Source organism: Diorhabda sublineata, chromosome 4, assembly GCF_026230105.1.
Source record: "Diorhabda sublineata isolate icDioSubl1.1 chromosome 4, icDioSubl1.1, whole genome shotgun sequence".
NCBI classification, from domain to species: domain Eukaryota; kingdom Metazoa; phylum Arthropoda; class Insecta; order Coleoptera; family Chrysomelidae; genus Diorhabda; species Diorhabda sublineata.
This window is the reverse complement of record NC_079477.1, coordinates 14436445-14464146: the sequence shown is the minus strand read 5'-3', so window position 1 is coordinate 14464146 and position 27702 is coordinate 14436445. Positions and strand designations below refer to the sequence as shown.

The 27702-nt window shown below is 31.6% G+C and overlaps 1 protein-coding gene across 3 annotated transcripts in view; it reads left to right on the top strand.

Annotated features, from left to right (window-relative positions):
- LOC130442970 (homeotic protein ultrabithorax) overlaps positions 1 to 27702 on the top strand; it is a 381554-nt gene that overhangs the window by 55695 nt on the left and 298157 nt on the right. The window contains exon 2 of one of the 3 annotated variants that reach the window (XM_056777392.1): positions 4943 to 5325. The exons of the other annotated variants lie outside the window; for them this stretch is intronic. Coding sequence (XP_056633370.1) covers positions 4943 to 5073 — 131 coding nt within the window. The 3' untranslated portion in view covers positions 5074 to 5325. Of the gene's footprint in view, positions 1 to 4942; positions 5326 to 27702 lie in introns of those variants that run through there. 3 annotated transcript variants of the gene reach the window in all.

The following is a 27702-nucleotide window of genomic DNA, read 5'->3' as shown; positions in this document are numbered from 1 at the left end:
TATATTAAAAATATTGCACGCTAATTTTATTTTAAAATAAAAGAAAAAGTTCATAATTTTCTTATTTACAATGATATATGGTCGCAATTGGATGTCATTTGGCATTATTTCTAGGTATTATATATCTCTTCACATATATTCACAGAACAAAAATGAAATATTTGAAATAAATTTTCTTATCAAAAAATTATTAAAAAATTATACCAGTTCTCGATAAAATCTGTTGCAGATTGAAAACAAAAGAGATAAGTTTATTGGAGAATTATTGATAATAATGACTATGTGTGTAAACAAGATATATGTGACGACTGTATTGTAGGATAATCTGGGTGGTCGTATCCTTTACTTTCGATGACTTACAGAACCCCTAGTGGTATTATAATTAATTAAGAACGTCGATGAATGTGGCTTACTAAGTTAGATCACCATAATCTGCATAGGCGGACCAGAGATCTGCACATCATTTTTAAAAGATTGCCAATTCCAAACAATGCATTAATCTAATTTTTATAACTATAAATAAGGATTAAAGTTTGGTAATTGTACCAAGGTCTATAAACTCGTGATAAAATAGTCTGTAGGTGACAATAAGTCCGAAAAGCATGATTTTTTCCTGTGATTTTTTAATCCTGTGCCATTTCGAAGATTTGGTATCACGTTTAAACATGTCGAGGTTGCTTACTTGGCACTTTTAAGTGCGACGTTACTTTTGATCCATACTGAGAACTTTTTGTATCATCAACGCATACCTTCCGTATGCCCATACGTGATGATATCATATTTTATATACTACAATAAGACGGCTATTCTGTAGTTTTTGGGATGCTTCGAATGAGGAGGAGCTAGAGGTAACAACAATACCTTTTCAAATATTACAAATCTTAAGTAGTAAGCTCTAACTGCAGTTGAGTCATTGCTATTATAGAGTAAATAGTGATACATATGATTTGCCATAAAATATAAATCCTTCCAAAGAGCATGTGCGTCCTATGATCCACAATGATTTCAAGGTTGGGTTCATTAATCCATAAAGTGTTGAACTATTAAAACGTGCATTTGTTGATGAAAGTCCTTCACGAGCAACTGTTTTTCGCTATTATAACGAATTTAAAAGAAGACGGTTATCGCGTGGTGCTGAGGCACTAGCTGGTAGGCCCTGTTGCAGTTACAGTTACTGAAAATATAGGGACAGTAAGACGCATTATTCCAATAAGATCTAAGGTGTACTTATCGATTCTGGTAACTCTTGGTGTTGGATAGCTTGTGAAAAAAATTGTTACTCGGTGGGTGCTACATACGTTTTATGATTTCCAAAAGGCAGAGCGGGTAAAATTCTCGAGAGAAACATTTTAAACTTGAATATGTAATACAATTTTATGATATTTCTGGCATATGTAGCGTCATCATATATAGTTGTTCAATTCTAAGATCATTATTAGAAACAACAATTTCATTAGTGAAAGATATAAAGTTCAATAAATATGTTGATGTATATATACTTCATTATTAAATAGTAACATGGTAAATTCGTTGAGTGTAGACAATGAAATTCTATTGATTTTCTGACCTTCAGATCCGTCGTTTTTTTCTGTTACGCCAATGAGAGTTTTGCTTTGGTTGTTGTGAAAGTCGTTTCGTTGATATCGATTTCCATTCTAGTTTTAAACATACACCTAATAAGCTACCTTGTAATTGTAACGATGTAAATTTATTGATCATCACAACAGAGTTGTTGCTAGAACTAACTTTAAACCAACAAGAAAACTAATCATAAAATTAAATGTCAATTTTAATTAAATCAACCCACTGGCAAAAAAGTTTGTTGTCATGTAATCAGTTTATTAATTCATATATTACTGATATTGATTTTAAATTGGGTGTCACTGTCTTTCAAACAGAGAATAGAGAATATTTTTCAGAAATAACATCGTTTAAAAATTATCACTGTTCTTTGAAAAAGTTAAATAGATTAAATTCTCTTTTTATATTGTAATTGATGATTATGTATTATTAAAGTTGCATACATTCTCTTTAATTTACTCTAATCGAATTCGAAATTTACCTCCACGTGTTAATTAAAATTACAAACTTATTGTTTATTATTATTTCATGCGTTATTGGGGAATAATTTTTCTATAATCAAAAGAAAATTAAACAAATTTATTAACGTACAAAGTTATCTTGTAGATTTAATCTCAAACATATAAAAGATTCAAAATCAAGCTTCGCAATATGTATTGCTGCTTAAAAGTGGAAATTATATTACTTAATTTGAAAAATAATTTAAAACTAATTCCAAAAATGAGTTTATATGTATTTGGAACCAAGTAGGTTTACTAGGCCATTATATTTCCTCGTTTTTGATCATATCAGTTTCTATTGTTGGGTAAATGTTTTTGAATTTTTCTCATCACCAGATCTACATAAAAATTCTGCAAAGTTCGTTTGTATCATATACAGACATACAATTGTCATTAATTTTTATTGTTGTGGAAACTTTATATCCAAGAATTTTTTAATCGGGTGCATTGTATGTAAGAAATGAGGTTTAAAGTTTTCTGAAATGAATAAATTTATTTCTTGCACTGTTATCTCTTTTCCTGTTGCGTTGCTTTAGCTGAAAATAGGCTCGTAAATATTGCTGAAATCGCTTTTACATTCATAATGAATCTATTTTTTTTCTTAAGTGGAGTAATATACTTAATGCTTCATAAGGTCTCTCTACTGATAATCTTTGTTTACGTTTAGTTGCGCACTAGCGCGCCTTTGTAGGATTGTTTTTCATGGAATTAATAATTCACAAAGCCGTTTCGAGAAGTTGTTGGAAAACTATACGAAATATTTTAATGGATCCGTTTCTCACTACAAAATGCGAAATACTTCATACTACAATAGTCTACTGTTTTTTTTAATTTACTTTATTGTTAACAACAATTTCTTTCAATTAACATCATTATTGAATGTTTTATTCTATTTGGAAGCGGATGATATGGGTTTGTGTATAAATAATATGTTTTGGGTCTTCATAGCTAGAAACCAAATATTTAATGGAGAATAGGAATATTTTCATTCATATGTTATAAGACATATTAGATTGAGACAGACGTACCAATTATTTAATGTTCAAATAAACATTTTTCATAGCCAATTACACTAGTATATTTTTTGAGAGGTACTTACTATCTACTAAATAAATTATTTTCGCAGCACATGAACCATCAATATCCTGAATTGTATAAATATATAGATTGTAACAATTTTTTCATTCATCTAGATCTGAAATGTCACAAGTTTCGTAATTATTTATACACTACATCTACCCACCCAGGTTAAGAAGACTTCTTACTTATTGAAAACAAGTAATTATATTATATATTACTTTGGACGTTCAATCATTATTCGTCGCAGAAGTTAATACGACTGATAAATAATTAGCATTTGTTCTGACTTTTTCTAACTGAATAATAACTGGCACAACCACCGTTTTTTCTAGAGTGCATTTATTTATTTTCTTCGAGACTGACAAGACGTGGCTTATTGGAGCTAATTTATTGAAGGAAATCAGTTCCCGAAAGCTAAGAAGTTTATACTTAATCGTAACGATACTATTTTGATGTAACTAGCATCAAACTATCACTAAAGTGAACATTTGTTTTCCATTGAAATGCTTCTCAAGCTTGCACAACTTGAAGACTGAACTATGACTATGGGACAAATGGAACGAGTGAAGAGACTATACCTTTTTAATATATACTTGTTGTGTTCCTCTGTTGACTAGAATAAACATATTCTGGAATTGGATTAGAAATAAATTAGATAGATTTGAAGCCAGAAATGGAATCATTAGCTGTAATAGAAGAATTTAATCAGGCTTCACATAATACATTCTGAAACGACAATTTAGATATTTTCCAGTAAAACTGCATTTTAACAAACATATTACTTACAGGCACTCTAATAAAAGCTCTTTAGTGATTTAAAAAAATTAGAAATTCGGCTAGGTAGATACAATAAATTTATTTCGTATTCATCAGCAAATTCAAGTAATTTAATACTGTAAAGAGAGCTGTTTCAAACAGTATCATCAGAACAGATCCTTCAGGCTACCTGAATATAAAGGGATGTCTCAAACACTAATAAAAAGTGTAAATTGCCACATATGCGCTCACAATTTCATTAAACAAATATTCCTGTTTTTTCTTTTGTTCCTATGAATATATTTTAATGAGGAAGATGGTCCCTACAACAAGTGATTACCGTAATAGTTTCCACATTTTTACCTACTGTAACCTTAGCTACTTTCCATCGATACTACATGCCCAAATTCGTCGGTATTGAAATTTGTCTAGCGCTCAAATCGTTTTCAATAAATTTAAATATTTGGCAACGCTTTATTCAAACCACGTTAACAAACTTGCAAAGTTCATTCAGTTTTCGTACACCAACTTCTGGATGTCTACTCAAAGGTAAGTTATGACGTAGCTTGTATGCCATTTCGCTTACCTTTTGTTTTTTATTTTGTTGATCTCATTAGTTTCTTGATAACACACTCTTTAGATATTTTTCGCTTGTAGAATGTTGTCTGAAGAAAGCTGAAATGTTGGGTAGCTTGCTAGATACTTCTTGTACTGCTCTGTAACGAATTGAGCTTTTCGTACACTAGTAAATTATAGACATTTTGTTCCAAATTAAAAAGAAATCACAAAAAATAATTAAAGAGGGAGTTAATTATTTACCATTTATTTGCAATTCGTTCTATATATTATACTAATTGTTTGATAAATAATACTTTTTGATACCAAAAAATCACTAAGGTATTAATGAGTAATTTCTCAATTTCAAAACCATTTAACTACTGGTAACCAGTACACTAATCATTTAACGTAATCCTACTATTATTGCAAGACCACCACTCTACTGCACGACATCTGTTTATTTTTAGCTGAATTAGAGCCAATCACCATCTCAGCCGGAGAGAGCATCTGCATTTTTACGAAACAATTTCTACTGGCTTCAGAATCTTCTAGATATTATTTTAAGAGATCAACGTCGAATGCGATTGAAACCACTTGAATCATCAAGTACAAAGTGAAAAAAAATCAATGAGAAAATATTATAGAAATCTGATGTTTGTGTGTTTATTACAGCAGTAGATAGAGCAAAAAGTGACGCGTTGAAATAAACATAAAACTGTAAACATTTTGAATAATTAATATAAGTGAAAATAAAAGTTGGTAATTTATACATATAACTGATGTAAAGATTGTAGATAATTGTGCAAGTGATCAAATCAATGTGGCAATGAGCATCTTCAGCTTTTGTTGTGAGACATTTTATAATAAATAGATATTCATGACATAGTTGTTTTATTTATATTCATATATTCTAACCTGTGATCGATATTTAATTCATGAGAAGATAAAAAAACTAGAAGCTTCGAATTTTTTATGTAAAAATATTTTATAAAAGTTATTTTAGTTTTATAATATTGGTCTCCTCTATAAGCCACTGAAAACATATTAATATTGTAGAACCCAAATGAAAAATATCAAGCAACTCACTGGTATTAAAGTGGCGTTTAATTAAAACCAAACTGTTTTGATCGTTACAAAAGACATTCAAACACACGAGGTTTCCCTATGAAGTGTCAAGCCAACTGCCATCTAGCATGCCAGTGCCTGCGGATTGCGTCGAGGCGCACTGGACGTACACAATAAAAATAGATCATTCGAAAACACACCTGACAAATGAAACACTGCATCTTTGATTTATATACACATAAATTGCTGTTATTTATTAAAAGAGAGGAGAAATATTAAAATAAATGTATTTCCACTTACGTGACAACATTGCATATTTTCGCTGCATAGCCTGCTTTTTCTGACGATGTCGTGAGAGTTATGGGGGCATCTATAGAGAAATTTATTTCAAAAAATAACTTAAAACAATAAACTGAATCAACGAAAAAAAATATGGGGTCATTTATGTGAAAATATATTCTGTGAAAGTCGACATGTCAACATTTACATGCCTACTTTATTCATGTTTTCATTATTTGATACTTAAAATGAACTGTCTATGAGATTGGCGTAATATATAATAACTCGTGAAAGATGTATTTTCACGAACAAAATGGAAAACTTGGATTCATTTACTCAAATAATAGATTTTGAGCTTAGGTCTATTCATAAAAAATACATTTTTGTATATCTGCAATCAAAGGAATATTTAAATGAATGTCAAAAGCATTATAAGATGACTTACAAAGTAAGGTGTTAAAAATATTCTCAACTCCAGCATCAAAACAAACAATAAGTATGTTGAATAAAGTGGATCTATCTCTGCGGCTTGCAGTCGAAATAATGCATCCGTGTTTTTCTATTTCCTCTATAATTGCCTCCGAGTTTATTAGCAAATAAAGAGAAGTATTTTGTATCTGTATAACCTTTTTAAAACTATTATTACCTTGAAATCAACCAACGTGCTTGATTTCATCATAGAAAATTTACTTCACAAGTTTGACGAGATTTTTACTTTTAATTTTTGATCTAGTTATGTCAAAATCAAGAGTTTCCTAAAGTTTTTTCAACGTTAATCGTTCTAGATCACTTGAGGAAATTATAATATGCAATATGCTACTGCTAGCCGATTTTTTCGGTAATAATTCAAATATAACTGTTTTTGCGAAATGTCAATTCAACGATTTCTTATTACTATTTTCAGTATATGAAATGAATGTCAAACACTAGTTGGAACTTAAGCGTCAACTACTTATAGACAATATCATTATTTTATTAAAATATTTTCATCTGTTTTAACATGGTGCCAAAGTTATACAAAAAAATAATTTACATGAAATACTTGTTGAGAATAAATTTTATTTGTTCATGGTTATTGCTCCACTCATGTCGTTCTTTCTGCAAACGTTTTCGTTCCCAAAAGAAAACGTTAGTTAGTACTGCTATCATTAGATCAACCACTGGTGAAAATGAAACATAAAATCATAAACAATATGGAAGAAAAGGTAGAATTATTTAGTTTTCAGTGATGATCACTCACTGTCGTATCAACTTATTCTGGCCATTTACATTGATTTCATTACAGTTAATAATACTGAAAGATGAAAATCTTATCATTCTCAACCATCCAGAAGCTAGTTGTTTCGTAGCCTAGTGTCAGTCTTTTCAACCGAAAATTAGAAGCAGCTACACTCGTTATTAACTTCATTTTGATAATGAAAACACCAAAAAAAAACGAAGATATTTTCCAATTTTGTTTCTTGATTAATAAAGATAGACATAGCGTGATAAAATTTGAATTTCTTATGAACGAACATTGGGATTCATAAAATGTTCGTGATGAATAGTAGTTTGTATCCAATGGAGCAAGAGCTAACGCAATGAATAAAGTTCCTGGCGTTATTTTAGAGGAAAGAAGCCTAAATTTTTTCAAATAAAAAATGAATAATCACCTAACACTAGATTCTGAGAAATAGTTCCAATGTGTGACATATTAATCGATAATCAAGATCTTGAATAATTTTATATTGGTTGGAAATATTATTTTTCGCAAGATTTAACCTTTAGGTCTCACAAAAATAAAGTCCGTGAATGAAGAAAAATTAAGAAAAAAAATTCATGCGTTTTGTAATTTTTTGGTGTTTCAAATTTCTAGTTTTAATTTGTGCTCTAAAAACAAATTAGATTCGAGATTAAAAGCAAATAATAAACCAATAAACCAGTTTCTGAATTTTTAATGCTTACTTGAACGTAAAGCTGGTGCTTTAAACTGAAATATTAATAATCGATGTATTGATTTATAAAAAATGTAACGTCAAAATTTCATTCATTCACACTTATTAATATACTGCAGGAAGGACTAAAAATGGCTGCATGAAACAGATTCTTGGCGGGCAAAGGAGTATTCAAAATGTATGAATGGTCGAAATTAAACGGTCAAACCAGCACCATCTGCGAGGCAATAACTGAACTTCAGAAATTATGTGTAGAATGTATAGTGGGAGTGGCAATTCTAGTAGTAGAAAAGTGGGGAAGGTAATCGAGGGGAATAATAAAAAGAGAAAGATAGAACTCGTGTTGTGTATATAGGGTAATCCAATAAAAGTGCACGATCTCAGTTTCAAAATTATAAATATTTTTCTAAGAGAGTGATAACATATTTATTAATTGTAAACAACGTATGGAATAAAGTATGGCTACCGCAGGTTAGACAATTGCTGTGTTCAAGAATTTTTTGATAATAATTTGACAAAGATATGTCATGGATAAATATTAGATCCCAATCTCAGAAATTATATGCTGTTGATTTCATTTAGATTCTGAAAAACCACAATGGAAGGAGTCGATGATCTAAGGTTGACCTTTTCGTTAAAACTACAGAAATATACAATTTAGTTTAGATCCCAAGATCCCCATTATCATGTTTTGAAAACTAATTCAATAATTGCATTTCGCATTTTTTGCCTCACCAAAATACTTATCAGATAGTTGTAAGTTGATTTTTCAAATACGACAAATTTTTTGACGACTCTAGTTAGATTAAATATGACTTTTTTTCGATTACTAGCATCAATTTTATTCAGTTTCGTATTTTATTGAACGAATCGAAGGCCGAATCTAGTAGAAGCTAAGGTATCAAATGCTTCTTTAAAGTGTAGTTTCTGAAAGTGATACTTGCTAGATGTTCCCAGGTTTTCAACTATATTTTCGCTTATCGTAGTAATATCTTCGAAAAATTCATGAGTACCTCGACGCCATGGAGACCCCTAGCAATTATTCTTCTAATTGTTAATGCATTAGGTACATCCAGGGAGAAACTTGCCAGCGGTTTCAACGTAACATTCTAAACCTATTGATCATTTTCCACAATAATAACGCTTCTTCAGCTCTGTACGGGACATTCACTGATACCATCGGTCAAATCTCAGAGTTGCAATCCGCAGAGGGAAAATGGCGCCAAACTCGAATCATCTACTCACATTGAGTTTATTTTGTATTGATTCTGATCAGAATAACTGAATATTAAATTATGCATGTTGTGAAATATTAGTATGCCTTACGGAAACTTGACATGTGTAATAATGAATCAATTTCTGTTCACCTCGCTACTTCACATAAACGGAAGGAAAATGTTTATCAGTTTATTCAGGCCGATAAAATTGGTTATATAATTTAAAATAGAGTATATGAAAGAATCATGTTGTGAATTTTTGATTTGACTCAAAAGGTTGCAGAGCATTCCATATTATTAAAAGACAGTCAGTATATTCTCCAAACAAAAATATCTGAAATGGTTCAATATTCTAATATTCTATATGATAGACTCAGTATTTCAGCTTATTAGGTATTTGCTTACATTTATTAAGCACTAGTTTCATAATATTTCATAAGTCATATGAGCATTAGATAATTTACCTAGCATGAAATTAGAATCAATTCAATGTTCCATTGGCCTTGGCCAATGTACTAAAAAACTTTCAATATAGATCAACCAGAGACAGTTGAATACAATATACAAGTATGCAGTTTACGTGTGCATCGGATTGGTCGACAAAACAAATTTTTAAAGTGACTTAGTTTCCGAAAATTCGAACTGGTTTGTTATGTGAAAATACAGAATATTAAGCAGCTATTCTGTTACTTATCTAGTGTTCCATTGCATTGTTGTAGTTAAAAACTCATTAAGGAATGGTTTAAGGTTAATTATATTTCTAGAATGTTCTGATATTGCTGATATTATCGTCGTTCTGGGAGAACAGTGATATAAACAAAAACAGAAGGGTGAAATTGTAACTTATACATTATTCTTTGTCTTAATATTGTTTCTCGATCTGGAAAACACAAATCATCACCTGTTAGTTCTACCAGCGATTTCATTAAAACTTCATCATACAATCAGGTCTTCTCTCTTAATCAAATAGGTATAAATCCAGGTTTTAGTCAGAAATAACACTTGCGTAACTGTAGAATGGAGCAGAACTACTAATTTCTTTGAGCGCAGCTGAGCTACGTGCCATCAGCTGATATTTCGACTACAGCGCAAATATTCCATAGTAGTCGTGAATAAATCTACATCTACGTCCATGTACCTTTGTGCATGGGATGAGTTTCTAATATGTGTTCCCTTCCACTCGACACTTAAATAACAAAGCGTAGTACATACAAACAAGATTTAAAAATCAGAATCATCTGAAACACAAATGTCGCCTGTTTTCTTCGTTTGAGATTAAGAATAACTCTAAAAGTTGAAAGCCGAATTTATTGGTGCCCCCGCCTAGAGTATGTATTGTTTGTCAGTCACACTCAAATAGCATTTGTTGTTTGTCTATTCACTTGTCGTTTAAAAAGGTATGTATGTCGCGATACATTAGTAAAAATGCTTCCAACAAAACTTTAAAAACATGATACGAGACATTCAAAAAAGCTGCAATTGCAATTGATACTAAATCGCTTCATGTGCAATTGATAAATGTGAAAACTAAAGTTGTGGAGACGCAAGTTTACCGAACTCAAGAGCATGTTCGATGAGCTGGAGGTCCAGATATGCTTGCACAACGCGCAGAACAAGTAAAGATATTCCGCGAGTAGTTGGCATATGAAGTGCTGGAGAGTCGAACTTTACTTTTAGAAGAATAAATTATAAACCAGATTGAGTCAAAATTTCAAAAGATTATCTGTAAATCAAATTCATAACTTATCTCAAGCGATTTAGTTTATAACAAAAATATATATAAAATTGAAATGATTTTTTTAGTAGTTATATCAAAGGGGGAAAACTTGTAGATTGTAATTTTTAGCCTCTATTTGAAGAGGTTGCCAATTAGCATGCGGATTTATTTGCATATGTACGAGGTCTGGCTATTAAATAACGAGATTGCACGCCTAGAAGGCGTCCTAGACGGGTGGGGTAAAAAACGAGTAGTGCGTTGGGTATCTAGATATTTTGTCTATGGACGTCCCAAAACACGTTTCCAAGTGAACCTGTTTTTTCTCGTACCGAAAACCATGTGTGACAAAAAACAGGAGCATCAATCTGAAATTTCTCGTTAAATTGAAAAAAACTCCGGCTGAGTGCTATAAATTGTGGCAAGAGGCATATGGGGAACATTCTCTATCTTATGCGTGAGTGGTATAAGCGCTTTAGTGAGGTCCGAGAGAGCATTGACGATGACCAGCGCCCAGATCGCCATGTTATTGTTTCAACTCCGGAAACAGTCACCAAAATCAACCAAACTGTGCGTGCAAATCTTGCGATGCGCATCCGGATAATTACCGAGGCTGTAAACGCCGATAAAGAAACGGTTAGAAAAATTTTACACGAGGAATTACACATGACAAAAGTCTATGCGAAGGTTGTACCAAAAAATCCTGACCAAAAGATCTTGCGTCTGCTTTGGAAGAGTTAGAAAAATATCTGCTTTGAAAGGGACCCGATTTGAGTCGATGTAAGCGGTAAAGCAAAAAACGGCAGAGGTCTTAAAAGCACTCAACAAAGAAGACTTTCAGCACTGCTTCAATGGAAAAACCTATGGAAAGGTGTGTTGCGAGGGAAGGGGGGTATATTTAAAGGGTGCATTCGAATGTTAGTTAATAGCCAGACCTCGTATATCGTCTATACTGAGAATTCAATGTTTTTTAAATAATTATCTATCGTTTCAATTAACATTTGTAGGTTTGTATAAGAAATTGTTTGGTATTATAGTCATCTTGTGAAAATTTAAGCTAGTTTATTCTCACGAAATCACTTCTATAGGCATTGAAGCCGTCCTAATAGAACATTATGGAATGTTGAAATTTTGAAGACGGCTCAGGGAAACTCTTTATTGATATTATTATATTATTTGCTAGAATATTTCAGAACAATGCTGGTTTTAATTGATTAGATCCGGGATATAAGTGAAAAAAGTGTTTATGATATCACAGATATAAATACGATTCTAACATTTCTAAACGAACTCACAACTCGGTACGTAGTTCTGGGTAAATGTACTCTCTTACCTCCAGACCTTAGAGGAAACTGTCCAACCTTCTCTTCTGCGGCTACTAGCAACGGCCTACCAAAAACTGATAACTACTTTGCTTTCCCCGATAAGGTGAAATCCACAACGCCATATCTCATATCATAACTTAGCGGATTAGTTTAGTTAACTGGTTAAACGGCTAAATGGTCCACTAAAGGGAATAATACAGTGACACCTGTACTAGCTTAGCTCTTTTTGCAATAAATGATAATTTAGCGAAATCTCACATCCACTCATATAGTAGAAATAACTTTCTTTAAAACCTTTCCAGTCATGCCTTTCAGAGGAAAGGAACTTGTATCTAAGCCATATTAGAAATTCCCTTATATACTTAAATCAAACAAGGATCTCTCTTCTTTCAGATAGATTTTTCATCGTTCAGTTAAAAACCGTCAGTATTACAGACACTTTTCAGAATGTAATGCAATGTTTGGTTATTTGTAAATTTCGAATAATAGAATTTCTGTGATACATTGTAGAATTACAAATTAATTAAAATGAAGAAAATCCAATTGTTCCTATATAAATTGATTTCTAACTTAGTTTCAATTATTTAAGGTTATAACATTTTTTATGAACATCCCTTATTTCGTAAAAGTTCTTTTCCTCTGGCTTCGAGAATATAATGTGGCCTCAGTAACTGTTTTTAAAAATGTTTTCCCTTGGAAAACCGATCACCTGTTCATAGTAATTTCTTATGTCATTATATATCAATGCATGCTTATTCGTAGTTGATTAGACAACTTAAAAGGTGCACATTTGATGCAAAAAGTGAACATTTTAATATATTACCTCCGCAGCTTTTTACAATATCTTGTTTTAATGTTGGATAAAACAAGTTTCACATGTGATAATTTATTATTGCGGAATATTAAGTGTATGTGTATGAATTGTATTTGAATAAATACGAGGAAATAACAATTTATATTGTTATTTAAATAACTGTTAGTTCAATTCACCACATTTATTTCTGCGTAAATAGAATCGTCCGCCATTTTTTTTGATTTTCGTGCCAGCTATGCTGAAAATAATGTAATCTCGCATTTAGACACATCCGATTTCAAAGAATAGAGAATTTCTTTGTTAAGTGTGGTTGTGAGCGTTTATATAGTTCATATCAAAAAGGAACGTAGACGTAACATTTGTGTACGTTTGTATTGAAATTGTAACAACTGAAACAAACCTTTTTTGTTTATTGCTGGTGACCAAGACAAAAGTTGGGCTCTTCACATGTACTGTGTAAGCTACAATTTGACAGAAAATCAACAGAAGGTTCATGACTTAATGCCTAAAGATTACAGTAGGATATTCAAAAAAGCCCAATAACACAATCTGTCATAACATGTTGTTCCTTGTAACGCAGGTTCACCAATATCAAATCCAGCATTAATCGTCAATTACTAAATTGGAATTTCCGGAACCATTGGCGGTATTCATACTGAATACACTGTTTATACCAACATTCACAATTACACTGTTTGATGCGCGTTTCGATAACCAAGTATCTGAAGGTGATCAGTTTACCTTCAGTCTCTGAAGACGATAACTTGGTTATTGAAACGCGCGTCAGTATAACAGTATAATTGTGAGTGTTAGTGTAAACAGTGTGTTTAGTATTAATAGTCAATGATTTGATGCGGGATTGTGGCCTATCACTAAGACTAAATTTGTATACTGTACGATTGAATTCTTTTGGCAGGAGGAATATGTATAATATATTGTTGAAAAATTAATGTGCTATAATCGGAATTTCAAACAGTGAGAGTTTAGTTAATGTTTGTTTTGACATAAATGGTTTGAAGAAAGAACTAGATATAAAGAATGAACCAGTAGAATGACACCTTTTAAATATTCTTCCAAATATAGCTTAAAACGTGTGTTTCTCCGTAATGGAACTTAGAAACCATCTATACCAACTGCTTAATCAACTACGATGAAACAAACATGATGGCTTTTCTAAATGCCCTTATTTTTGAACAATTTATTTGGCTAATTTGTCGAAATTTGAGGATCTTGACCATAGTAATAGTCAACTTTAGTTTATGGGATAGTTCTGCGACGTAATATAATTTTGTTTAAAGGAATAGTTAAAAAAAAACATATTTTTAATTGGAACAAAGAATATGATAACATATATTCCCATTATTGATTAGGAGAACGTTGTCTCTCATCCACAATAAATTAGGATCATTTCGTAAAAAATGTGGACAAAGATAGCATTCAAATATTGGAAAAAGTTAAGCTTAAAGATAAATTTCTATTAGATTTTAAAATAGAAAAGTGATATGTGACTCTGATTTAGAAGGAGAGATTAATTAAAACTTTCTTATAATTTGTAAAAGTAGTATAATGTCTTGATAATGAAGAATAAAGTTCCTAATCTTCAATAAAATGTCACATTTGGATTTATTTCCAAAAATAATTGGCTGAATTATTAGCGAGCAAAAGAAAAGATTTTAACAAATTATTGGGAGTAAAGAAACTCATTGGGAACTAGCAATTATATGTTGCTACTACTAGTCTCTGAAGAAAAAATCTACTCCACCTTCATTAAATTCCAACTAATGAATGAGGGCGTAAAGAAGAAGAATGTCATAAGCCTGGTCTTGGAGAAAAGAATAATCATTCGCGATAATTTACCTAATCGGTGTTGACTGATCTTCATTTATCACTTAAGAAAGTTGAACAAGACTGAAGCAAGAAATTTGCATGCAAAAAAATTAGTTTTTTGTTGTGATATCATTGGTTTGATAAAAAATTTGAATTTGATACATGAATCAAGCTTTATAATGGAACCCATCTAGCTTCTATTCCTATTGATAATGCAGGTCATATTAAGATTTATACAAATATGACAACCTTCCTTGTCGCAACCAAATATGCTGGAGTGACAAATCTATGGCGACCTTAAAGTAATCATAATACTGTTAGATATACAACTAAAATAAACTAAATACTTTTTTTATGTATGTAGAAGTTCAAATTAAATCAGAGTAGCACAACTTTGCTATGAAAAATGTTTTTCTTCCATACCTACATATCAAATTGAGTTCATCGAAGAATTTTGTGGAATTTAGAATAAATCGAATAGATCCATTTTTTTGACATTGTTTCTTGGTCCCTTGATTCGTCAAGTTGTAGAGTATCCAACTTCAACTTAGTTTTGCAAGGGAGAAAAAAGCGGTTTGCGAAATTCCCATAGTATTTTTATTTTATTCATGAATTTTCAGAGGATAACTACTCGCAGTTGATGACAACACTACTACAAAAGACCATCATTGATGTAACAGGTCCTTAAAATTTCATAATTTTTTATATTTTTTGAACCTAATTCTGAACCTATCAGTAATGAGCTTGACGAAAGTTCCCATTTACTTGAAGTAATTGCGGATATAAATGCTTAGGAAGATTAGATTCAAAGGATTTCCACGTTTATAAAAAAGTTACATAGTTATAATTTATATTGTATATAAACCATAACCTGTATATTATTTCATTCTCGTATATCCAACCTCTTCAGTAACATTACCTGATTCATGTTTCTCTCACCCAACTACATAAAATATTCTAACAAACATAAATTATGAAAATTAATCGCAGTAAGTAATCTGTATTATAATTCATATGTCGCTTCTAACACGAGCCTCGGGTAGGTGTTTTAAGAAAATAAAAGACAAGCCAACATACCAAAAGCAACCTTTTATTTCTTACAATCGAAGATGGTTCCTTTATAGTAATGGGTGAATTCTAACACCCTTCGTTTGACATAGTATGTGCTATAAATATTATTTATGGTCAGCCTCTTGTGCAATAAGTCAATAGGAGACACCGGGGGTTATATTTAAGTTGGGTGGCACAGTCCGTAATGGAAATATAATAGCTATTGATTTTTATAAAATTTTAAGTAGTTATCCTCAGTTCATTTCTTTTATTACTTAACTTTTTTCAAATAATGGTTTCAATGATATTTCGAATAAGTCGTGAATTTCGTGAACGAACGAAATGTAATTTAATAATTAACTAATCAATCAACTATGTATTACGTTCAGAAACTAGTTTCTAATTTTTTAACCTCAAAAATTATTGGGCTTCTACGTATTAAATAACATTATATAGCGCTCTACGATAATTTATTTGAATAAAAAAAAAAAGATAAACCAAATAAACCTTGAGTGAATAAATAAATTAGATAGATAAAATCAGTTTTCTCTCTACCCTAGTTTGTCTTCGATATACTGAGATTGCTTGATGGTCCTTTCATTCGTAAAGATCGAAATAAAACAGATAAAGCTTTTTATTTGCTACACATAGAACAAATACTAATAAACTATCTTACTTTTATGCCTTCACAGTTTATTTTATTAACGACGAGAAGGCATTTGGTAAAGTCTCACTACTGTAAGTTGTTTGTAGTTACCTGCTCTGTCCACTTTGAGAAATCTTGTTTTTAAGATTCCTTCCGTTTATCCGACATCCAACAAATGAATGAAAGTAGGTATAGATAATATTGAAATCAATTCAGAGGATCTAAATTACCCGGTTTTGCCAATTTGTCTGATGTTACCAAGAATATTGTTGTGTGTTGCAGAATTTGTACTGAACTAACTTTTACATTGTCATCAATGCCCTGAGAGCTTGTTTTTTAATCAAGTTCATACTATTTTATAATATGAATTAAGGATAATGAGATATATTTATAAACTTTTACTCTCGCGCTCGCGTTGAAATTACGAAGTGTGATTTATGCTCTATCCTCGCATTCCATCTCTCAGCCAATGAAAACAGGTATCTACGTCATATGACCACCGATGCTCCACAATTTTCTGTTTATTTTCCTGATGCGGCGTACCTTGGTAGGACAAATACTCCTATAGTTTTTCAAAGATTGGTACTGTCACCGTAGTATACTTGAAAAATCACTAGGGGTTTCAGGATTTGTTTTTTTTATAAGATTTTAGTCCTCCCTTTGTTTTCTAGCCTTATTTATTGGGTGCACTTTGAATTGACGATAAAGTTTACTTTATAATTTTACCAAAGCATAGAGGCACAAAATTCCAGTGAACGCTGCTACTGTACTAAACTAGGTTTTCTTGCTTATTGCTCACCAAACAACATTTTTAAGAGAAAGTACAAAAATAACTAGGATAGAAACAACATAAACAAATCTAAAAATTCCTGAATCTCAAAACAAATTAAACAGACACATTTTCTTTCTACCATGCAAATGAAATGTTTAAATATGAAAACCATTTTGTGGTGATATGAAATAAAATATCTGATTGTTCCAAATAGGGTGAGCCTGTATCAGCGCGAGCATGCACATAAGAGTTTATAAATCCAGCTTCGGGGTAATTTGAATCATCCGTTCGAAATATATCAAAAGATTCAAGTAGACTAAAAATTCTATATCAATAAATTTCGCATGTGTTGATATTTTTGTTGATATTAACGCAAGGTTCAAATTTGCCGCTATTTATGTAGTAAATTGTTGACAACCTTAAAAAAAAAACAAATCGGCAGCAGACAGTTTAGAGTTAGTAAAAATGGAGCGTTACACGATATAATAAAGTATCTTCATTATTGAACGATATTTCAAAATAGGGCTTGGCGGCCATAGATCAAAAATTTCATACAAAATAAGGTCGGAATAGTGTTTCAATTTCGTCAACTGTGAAGAGATTAATTTGAAAATTCGGGGAGACGGGATCCGTTGGACATGCCAAATAAACTGATCGTCCAAAACCACGTCGTTAAATGTCAATAGCAAAACAGTGGGCGAGAGTGTAGGTGAAAATCCAGGAATCTCAATTCGGCGTCATAGACAAGAATTGCAAACTTCAAGAACCCTCTACAGTGTATACTTAGTAAATATCTGCGACGCCATATCTATTAAATTCAATCGACACAACAACTGAAGCCTAATGACCATGCACAGTGAGGCGAGGGATTAGTGAGCGTCAACAAATGGAAGCTGATTTTTCAAGCAAAATCATTCTAAGCGACGAAGTATATTTTCCCCTTGTTGGGTTTTTTAATGGCTAAAATTGCCGTTTTTGGGATTATGAGAACTCACATATGATTGTCGAAAAGCACAACGTGTTACTGTTTGGTGTACATTTTAGGTTGTAGATATAATTGGACCATACTTTTTTGAAAATGATTTCAACAAGACGGTGCCACATATCATACAGCCCATGAAATACTTGAGATTTTTCCAGGTCGTGTACTCTCTCGTTTCAGTGATCAGAATTGACCCCCTTGATAATGTGATTTAACACCATGAGATTTATTTTCATGAGGTTATTCAAAATCATAGATCTACGTCCAACCACGCGTGCATTTAAGGAGGAGATTCAACGTTCAATGAAATTCAACCAAATTTATGCAGTGTATGTGTATGCAAAGCCGATGCGTTATGCCTTAAGTAGCGTATGATTAAAAAAGTTAAATAAATCATAAGACTAAAAACTGATTTTTCTCTTTAATTCCAATCTTGCGTTAATTTTGGAATACCCATTATGTAAAATTTTATTTTATCGCTAAGCAAACAAAATTTTAAAGAAACAAAAAGACAGGATTATTATGGAATAATTACTTTTTAAGAAACAATGAAATCTGGTTGAAGTTTATTCATTGAATATATTGAATATGCTTTGATATATGAATAAAAATGAAATAAATGTATTAAATGATCAATATAATTTTTATTCGTAATAAAACTATTACTATTGTGGGTAGGGGAGGCGATGATATTGCCATTACCATATAACAGGCTTTACTTGCACGCGCCTATGAGCTTACTTATGTGTTTTCCAAAATTTTTTTTTATTGTCAATATGTGTAGAGCTCTTGCTCAAGAACCTATGTTGTAGAGCTGACATTATCGCTAGAGGAGATCATACAACAATGAACAATAAATTTTATAAACATCTTATGAACCATGATCAAAATAATATACTTGTACAATTTGTTATTAAAAATATCACTTATCCACCTTGATCTGTGTATAAATGGTATAACAAATCTTTATGAAAAACGAGCACTGACTATAACTGTTTTCATTAAAATGTAATGACCATTTTTTGTTTTTGTTACAGGTAAGCCACAGTCAATAATTTTCAAACTATAGGTGAGATTTTATTCTATAAATTGTAAACATATATTACTTGGTATCGTTTCAGTTTTCTAAGCGTAAAATTTTTGAGTGTATGGTTTCTAATATTCGAAAAGTGTGTATGCGTTATTTTCCCAGCTGAAAACGCCTTCGGTAGTAGTTGGTGTAATTGAAAGTGAAAGAATATCAGCGTAGAACGTTTTCACGGATGAGCTCAATCATTTAATAGTATGCAAATGTAATTTTAAAGTCATCATTTAGAACCGCTGTGAGGCATAATGGCGTTTTACTCAAACCAACTGCATTAATGAACTCTTCTAGACTCGGACAGACATGTTTATACCCACACAGAGTTGCACGCGCTTCAGACCATATCGCTTATTTATTATTACAAGTACTTGTACTGAACGTGACCTAGACGATGGAAGAAATCATTAAATTATTACATTTCAGTTCTCCTCTTGCTAAGATTGGCGAATTTAGTGCTCTCGTAGGAATAAACATTCATCAAATATTTTTACTCTAGACATCCATTCAACCGCGAGCTCGTATCGTTTTATGAAAATCAGAAATAGAAACACATTCATATTGTTTTTGAAGTAGAATAACTTAAATCATGATTAATTCATAAATATACGAGGTCAAAATATTTCTTGTTCGTCTGACCTATATATTTAGTACGTTATAAAAAATATTTAGCTTAAAATTAGAGAAGAGATTCTATAAATTTTTTATCTCAACGATAATTCTCATTTTCTCTTCAAATTAATACAGGAATGCCTTGTGCTTCAAAAATTATAGTTTGTCAGGAATCTATCTATATAAAACGAAGTCACTTTTCACGTCTTTCAGCTTTTTCGCGTAGTGCTCTAGACAAATAATTTACATAATTTTTCACCAAATTTTTATTTTAGTACCAATACAGGCTCAAATATAAGTTGCTCTTAGTACCAAAGATATAAACAGGAAATTTGAACGTATTGGTTAAGAAACCGGAAGAGAACAAGCAATGTGTCACTCAAGTGCAATATAAAGTCATACTTTAGCTAAAAAAGTATGTTGGACGTTTTATTCATGGTAGGAAGCCTTGAGTGTTAAGATGGATTTATAAACTCTTATTAATACTTTATGACGTAAGGGTCGAGCAGAACAAATTGCCATCTCCCAGCACGAACTCGTCGCGAACTTCATGCGAGCGCGAACGTTTGTGTTTACAAATCAAACTTCGTAATGTGATTAATTTATGTTGAACTCGAACGAGGACGTCAGCTCGAACGCGAGCGTAAAAGTTTATAAATATACCCTCACTTTCAATTATGGTTATTTCATTCCTATTTTGCGAATAGTCAAGTCGAAGGACATTTTCTTTCCTCCTCCAAAAACTAGAATAAGGTCCTGGGATTTCTTCAAGGATAATGAAGACCACCTCCTTTCTTTCCTCTTTCCATTTTAAGTCTTTCTCTGAACTGCTTCAAATGTCTAGCTTCAAATAGTATTTCTTTTTCCTCCTTTCGTTTGAGGCATAATTATCCTAGTTGTATCTCTTCTATTTGTCTAATTTCATCTCCACTGGTCTTATTTACCTCACAATGTCATATTATCATATCATAATCAATTATATACATTCAATTTTTGTTTAAACTGATATACCATTTGTATATATCTGTATAACTACTTTTTCAAAATTTCGGCGTCTTTATCTTCTCAAGACATTTACTTTTTATACTATGAATCAGTCTTTATTCTGTTGTTCTTTTTACCTTCATTTTTTCTTTCATTTCATCATCTGTTTTAATCAAATCAAAATGTTTGCACTTTCGGACTACTTATATTCTTCTTGTAAATATATTGTGATTTGTTTCTTCTCCATTATCATGATTTATTCTCATTTTTTTGTTTATTAACACTCATGTTATTCTTGTATAATGCCTTTTGTCTCCAATTATTCTTGGAAATTTTCATTATTTCATGTTTTTCTATTACCAACTCATCCTTATAGCGCTCATAAATGATTTGTAATAATTTTTAAATGGTCTCACACCCTCCTCTATTACCTAGAGTTTCCTATATACCTCTCTTTTATCTTGTCAAAGGTTTATGTCAGATCTGTGAAGCTCGAAACGCTTATCAATACTCCAACTAAACAAAGTAGAATTTTCCAAGGCATATCTCAAAATAAAAAACCATGAGTTTGACAGTATATTTCATCATAATATCAGCTTTCTGCATCTTGTTAAATTGGGCAACAATGTAGATAAAATTTGAACAATATTTTAAACAAAGTGAATTATCAATAAGGTTTCAGCAGTAACCCTAAGTAATTAAGAACAGGTCTTTGCAATATATATTTCATTGAAAATTACATTTTTTAACATGAGTCACGTAGATTCTATATACCTACCTTCTTTATGAAAGAATATTTAAACTTTTTGTCATAAAGTTAATAGGTAACAATTTGATACAATCATTCATCAAATCGAAGATTTATTTCAAGAAAATTAAAATCTTTAACATCATAAATTTTGAGATTCATAATGTCATTCTGTAAGTATAAGACTAAAAAAATTCCAATTGAAATTAAATCGTACAAACAGAAAATTAAGCATGTGACGACCTTAAATAATGTCGACATGGAGCATGAAATACAGGTTGTGCAGGTCTGACGCCATTATTCATCTCTTTTATTTTGATTTTTAGATTGGGACTTGTTTTTATTTGGCTTCTTTTTATTCTGTTGCATGCGGAGAGAATTCCATTCTTCGTTGCATTTCTCTTAATTTTTAGCAATCGCTGCTTTTCCATCTGTCTCACTTCAGTTCGGCTTGTTAGTAAGGAGACAATTGGTGCATAACGAAAGAAGGTTGAAATATAAAAACGATTCCTACGATAATAAAAATTCAAACTAGTGATATTGATAATACGAGCGCTTGATAGAATTGCGTTAATAAATATAATAATAATTTCATTTATTATTCTTTTATTAATATGCTCAAACCGAATATAATATTTAAACAACTGGGTACCTTTTTTTCACATTTTATAGTTAAACTTATCAATCTAACTGATTTCAAAGAACTGAGCACGTATATACTTGAAATAAAAGAAAAACTGGGCTTATCAGATATATAGTAAATTCAGCGCGTGAACTATTTTTTCAAATTGAGCTTAACTTAGTAAGAGATCTGAGGCTCATCCTAAGAAAGGGCAAATTGCTTTGATCTAAAGAAAAATATATTGCCGGCATACATATTAGGTTTCCATACATTTTACGGACTAAACTAAAAGAAGGCGTCTTTCTCTTATCTAATGAAAAAACATATGGCACATATTCCTACTATAACATAATGAAGAAATAAATGAGTCTTGATAAAGTTGTTTTCATTTTTGAAAAGACATTTTGAATATTTTTCAAGAAAATTCCGGAAGTGGTAGTGAGAAGCAATTTGAGTGTTTTCACCAGGACAATGAAGTATTGAACTCTAGTAAGACGCGGGAGCACAAAAAGATTGGAGGAATAATATTTATCACAACGCGAAGATTTTCAGCAGGCTACTGGTAGGAGAAACAGCTTCATATGAAGCTTCAAATAAAAAGAGAGGGAGAGTATAAACAAATTTTAACTGACACGTAGAAACAATATTGAGGAACTTTTCATTATTTTCCAACTAACTCATTCATTGGCGAATATCAATTATTGAAGGAAAAACACCTCAATTCATTTAAATTTGCTGATATGTCTGCTTGTAGACTATTTCACAGAAAAAAGAAGATATTTCTGGTATGACGTAGAAGAAAGGTCATTCAAAAACGGATAACATATTTAATAATATGATAGTATTATAAAAGTTACTGGCAATTGGCCAATTAAACTCAACATTTACATTATTCATCTAAATTTATTATATCGCCTTCAAGGTAGGCTCCTTCAGAAATAATATATTCACTCCGATGAAAGGTCCGTTAATCAAGATATATTTTAATAGTATTTTTAGAAATTTTGAATACTGCCTTATTATAGTACACAAACTATTATTTTAAATAGTATGAACTGATTTGTGAGACACATAAAATTAAGCGACTGTTATTCTATAAAAGTTTCAATTGTCACGTTGTGTTCAAGTTCACGTGTATCTAATTTAGAACAAATTCCTTTAATTTTTATTCTAGAAATCTTTTGGTCTAAAACTAGGGCATTCAGTATATCATTTGTATTGCATATATTCTCAAAATTAAATTCTCTACTTTTTTGAGAGTAAAACTGAATTTGCATTGATTCAAATGAAGCCTTTTCTATCAGACTGACTGAGATAAATAGTTCCCTTTCTTTTTAAACTCCTTGGATTTTCACTAGATTATATTTTGAAATATTTACTCAGGGCACATGATTTAAGGAACATTATTGTATCACAACGACACTTGACGATAGCCTGTTAAAGTGATGTACACTTTGAATCCTACTACGATTAAGTTTGATTGTTCTGTATTTCTTATGAACAATACCATCACCTGTTAAGTTCCATTTTTGTCACGAAGTCTCCATTTGAAATAGTTCTATGCTTTCACTCATTGTTAAAATCGTAAGAAGTAAATAAATTGATGAAGTGGAGATCTGCTACCAAATTAAATGGCAAAGGACAATCCTCTCATAGATGCCTCTTTGAATAATATATTCAAAAGCATTTATTGCTTGTTTGTGTATTTATAGGCTGTTTGAGTTGCTTTCGAACCTTTTTAGGGTAACATATATTATTAACTATCTATTCATCCAAGTACGAGGGAGGTTCAAATGTAAGCGGTGGCGCGAAAAATTCAGAGTTTTAAGATTGGCTGCATAGGATGTTAGACTGGTTTGTTACGAAGCGTAGAGAACTTATAGCCAAGAGCGAGAAGGTTGTACCAGTGTCTGTTGTGCAATGCCTCATTATTCGTTTTTTATTCAAAGAAGATGCATCAAAAATTAATCAATTAATTGAAGACTCAAGTGTAAGAATGATGTTCCACTTTCCAGAAAGGTTGAGAAGTGGAGCAAATTTAACACATGCGCGGAGCCCTTGAACAAGTGTTACCGATGAGAACGTCAGCGCTGTAGAAAAACGTATTTTAGCAGATCGACCAAGTACTGTACGGGATATTGCTGAAGAATTGGGTAAAGCATTGAGCAAATAATTCGTAACCGAGTCGGTTACTGCAAAGCTTCAGCCGGATATGTGCCCATCTCTGAATTTTTGAGCACATACGCAAAATTTATTGCATCAAATATTAAACTCAGACGAGATTTGGGTGTACAACTACATTTATAAGAGTAAACGCAGTATTATAGTAACTTCCTAAAAAACACTGTGATCAGCTTATACCATGGAAACGATGAACTAATTGGGTTGGTAAAAGAGGCACTATCTAGAGTGTAACTGTAAAAAATTTCAGCTCTGTAACTTGATAATAAATTTTTTTATAGAAGAATTCCGATTTATATTTGAATTACCCTTGTAAATATGGTTAATAGGAATGAAAAATGTCTTGTGATCTCCCGGAATTTATAATTAGCTACGAATAAAATACGAAAAAAACGCAGATTTCATGTCTTATAGTTTGATTTCATCAATTATATTCGACATTGGAAATAATCGTCTCAATGTAAGGATTGCATAAAATGAATGTTCCACATTAATAACTCGCTATAAATACTTGATTAATTAACAATAAATTAGACTGAATGTTGTGAAAACGATAAATCCAATGACAAATCACCTCGTTTTGCTTTATTAATGTTTCATATGATAATAGTGTTTTGACAGATTAAATTCAAATAAATGATAATTGCATATTGGACCCTCGTAGCGTAAAATACCGCAATCTCCCCTCTACAAACCCTAGTGAGAAGTAAGAACTTGAAATGGAGAAGTAGAAGTTAGAAGAGGCTTTAGGGCATCACTGACATTAATTTGAAATTTAAACTAGTCATAAATTAGTTCCGGAATTCGTAGTCAACTCCTAGAACTTCAGAACTTTCATTTGTTCTCATCTAGAAATAATATATAAAAATGCCATCATAAGTGTAAATTAACTCTTTGTAATCATTTTCACGTTATGGTCCACATCAAGGAATATCATAAGCAAAAGACACGAGAATATGAAAATTTTTTACAATTAAGAGAGTTGGCGAGATTTGTAAGTAGCTTGGCCTCCTTTCTCCCTGTTGTCGTCCCAGCGTGCTATCTACAACGTTCATTCTTGTCCTGGTAGCCGTGAAAGATGGAGGTTCTATTTGATTCTCAGGTACGAATCACGCTTTGTGCTTTGTTTTTTGTAGGCAAAAAAAATTCCTCCGGTGGACATTCATTCCCAACTGTGTGAGGTGTATGAGGAGTTTATAAGGATGTAGTGACATATGCGCGAATGGTGCAGAAAAATCAAAGACGTTCATGACGAACTTGGTAGAAGTAATGGTGAAAGTGGAAAAAACAATGCTTAAAGATCGAGAGGCTAGAGACCTCAACGATCCCGAAAATTCTGACAGATGACAATAAACGGCAACGTGTATGAAGCGGCCCCTTTGAAATCCATGATGAGAAATTTTTGGACAAGACCTGTGTTAGAAGAGGGCATCACTGACATTAATTTGAAATTTAAACTAGTCATAAATTAGTTCAGAAATTTGTAGACAACTTCTAGAACTTCGGAACTTTCATTTGTTCTCATTTAGAAATGTCCTTAATTAATTAAAAATTCCATCATGATCGTAAAATTCTGACAGATGACAACAAAAGGCAAAGTGTATAAAGCGGCTCGCGAACTTCTTCGTGCCTTCGAAATCATGACGAAGAATTTTGGACGAGATCTGTGTCCACTACCTAACACTGGAAACAAAAGAACAAGCCGTCAGTGGAAACACCCAAACTCGTAGAAGCCAAAGAGTGTCTTTTGAGACAGGGGTTGCTGTTGTTGTTCGATCGGTACTATCAGACCTTCGGCGCACGAGGCATGCTCACAATTAGAGTGCGTTCGCACACCGCTCGTGTCACAACAGATCCCATCAACAGATTTGGATGGAATACTATCTCACGTCCTTCTTACAGCCGACCAAGAGCTGTAAGAATATGAAAAAGGTAATTATGTCGAAAAATAGAGGAAAGTCGATTACATTAATTTAATTTTTTTACCGTTTCTAGTCAATACACCAACGAGATAACGAATCCCTCATTTACCAAAAACTTTTTACTCAATTATGTTTAAGTAAATATCCGACAACACATTAAGACATTCATTTAACCCAACCAGCCACGGCGACTTGTAAATGTTATAAGAATACATAAAGTTCACCAAAGTATAATTTATATTGTTACTTTTCTTTGTGTAATTAACTGAACTACCATTTATCTCGGAGAAAATCACAAAATTACGCTCGAGCTTACTTACAAAAAGAAATAAAAACATGGTGTAATGTATTGATAAATGCAGTTAACGATGTGGTCGATAATTGAAAATGTCCTTTAATTAACTAGGATTCTTCAGCTACCGAAGATTTATTCCCACGTCGTCGGACACTGAACCAAGCACTTAGATATTCTAGTATGTACAGATTAACTACATAACCACCCGATATTTATTATTTTCCAATATTATATAGATCTCCAGAAGTATTCAACACAATTAAAAAGAGAACTTGAATGACTCCTTAGCAAACAATGCGAAATAATACAAATAAAAGACTAAATGATAGTTTCTGATAACTTGGATTATAATTGCATCAAAATTTTCAAACCCCAGTTCTATTTCTTCAATATGGAATAAGATTTGATTGAAAATACGTAGTCTTCTATAACTTTTATTGCTAGTATTATTTGCATTAAATTGTAAGAACTGTTCAGTTTTAGAATATATAAAATTAAGTTAAGCATTGGAAAACTTTTAAAAATTATACAATTATCTCAGCGAATATTTTCATTTTTGGTTTTGAAAGACGTTATCTATTTAAAAATTTGCTTGTTCCAAATGTCAAAAGAATGAATATTTCTATAAATAAGACATAAATTATAGTTTATATAATCTTCAATTTGTGATAAGTAGAGTTCAATTAAAAAGACCTGACCTTACAAAATTCTTGTAATATTGAATTATTGTGGGTTGCACCCTTAGATATATAGATATAGATATAGGGGAGTCAGGGTAAATGTGAAGAACAGAATGTTTAATTAGTCTCAGTCGATCATTAAAGCTCTACTTTCAATAAACCAAATAAAGTCCTTATCAATTTAACAGATCGGTTCTTTGAATATAAGCAAGATCTATTCCCATTGTCAATAATTTGCTTACCCATTCATTTAAATCTCGACTGTGGCTTGCCAAATGCTGGAAGATATAATGACATAAAAATGTTTTTCGTACGACTTCAAAAAACTACAGAGCTTCTCCTGAAACAGTGACCTGTGTAGCTCTGATGACCATCTTGCAATAAAGCTAGAAGTTTTCTTATTTTATTTATAATTAGATGTTAGTTAATATTTATTGATTTCTTCTCAATATATTTCATACCATGTAGATATACATT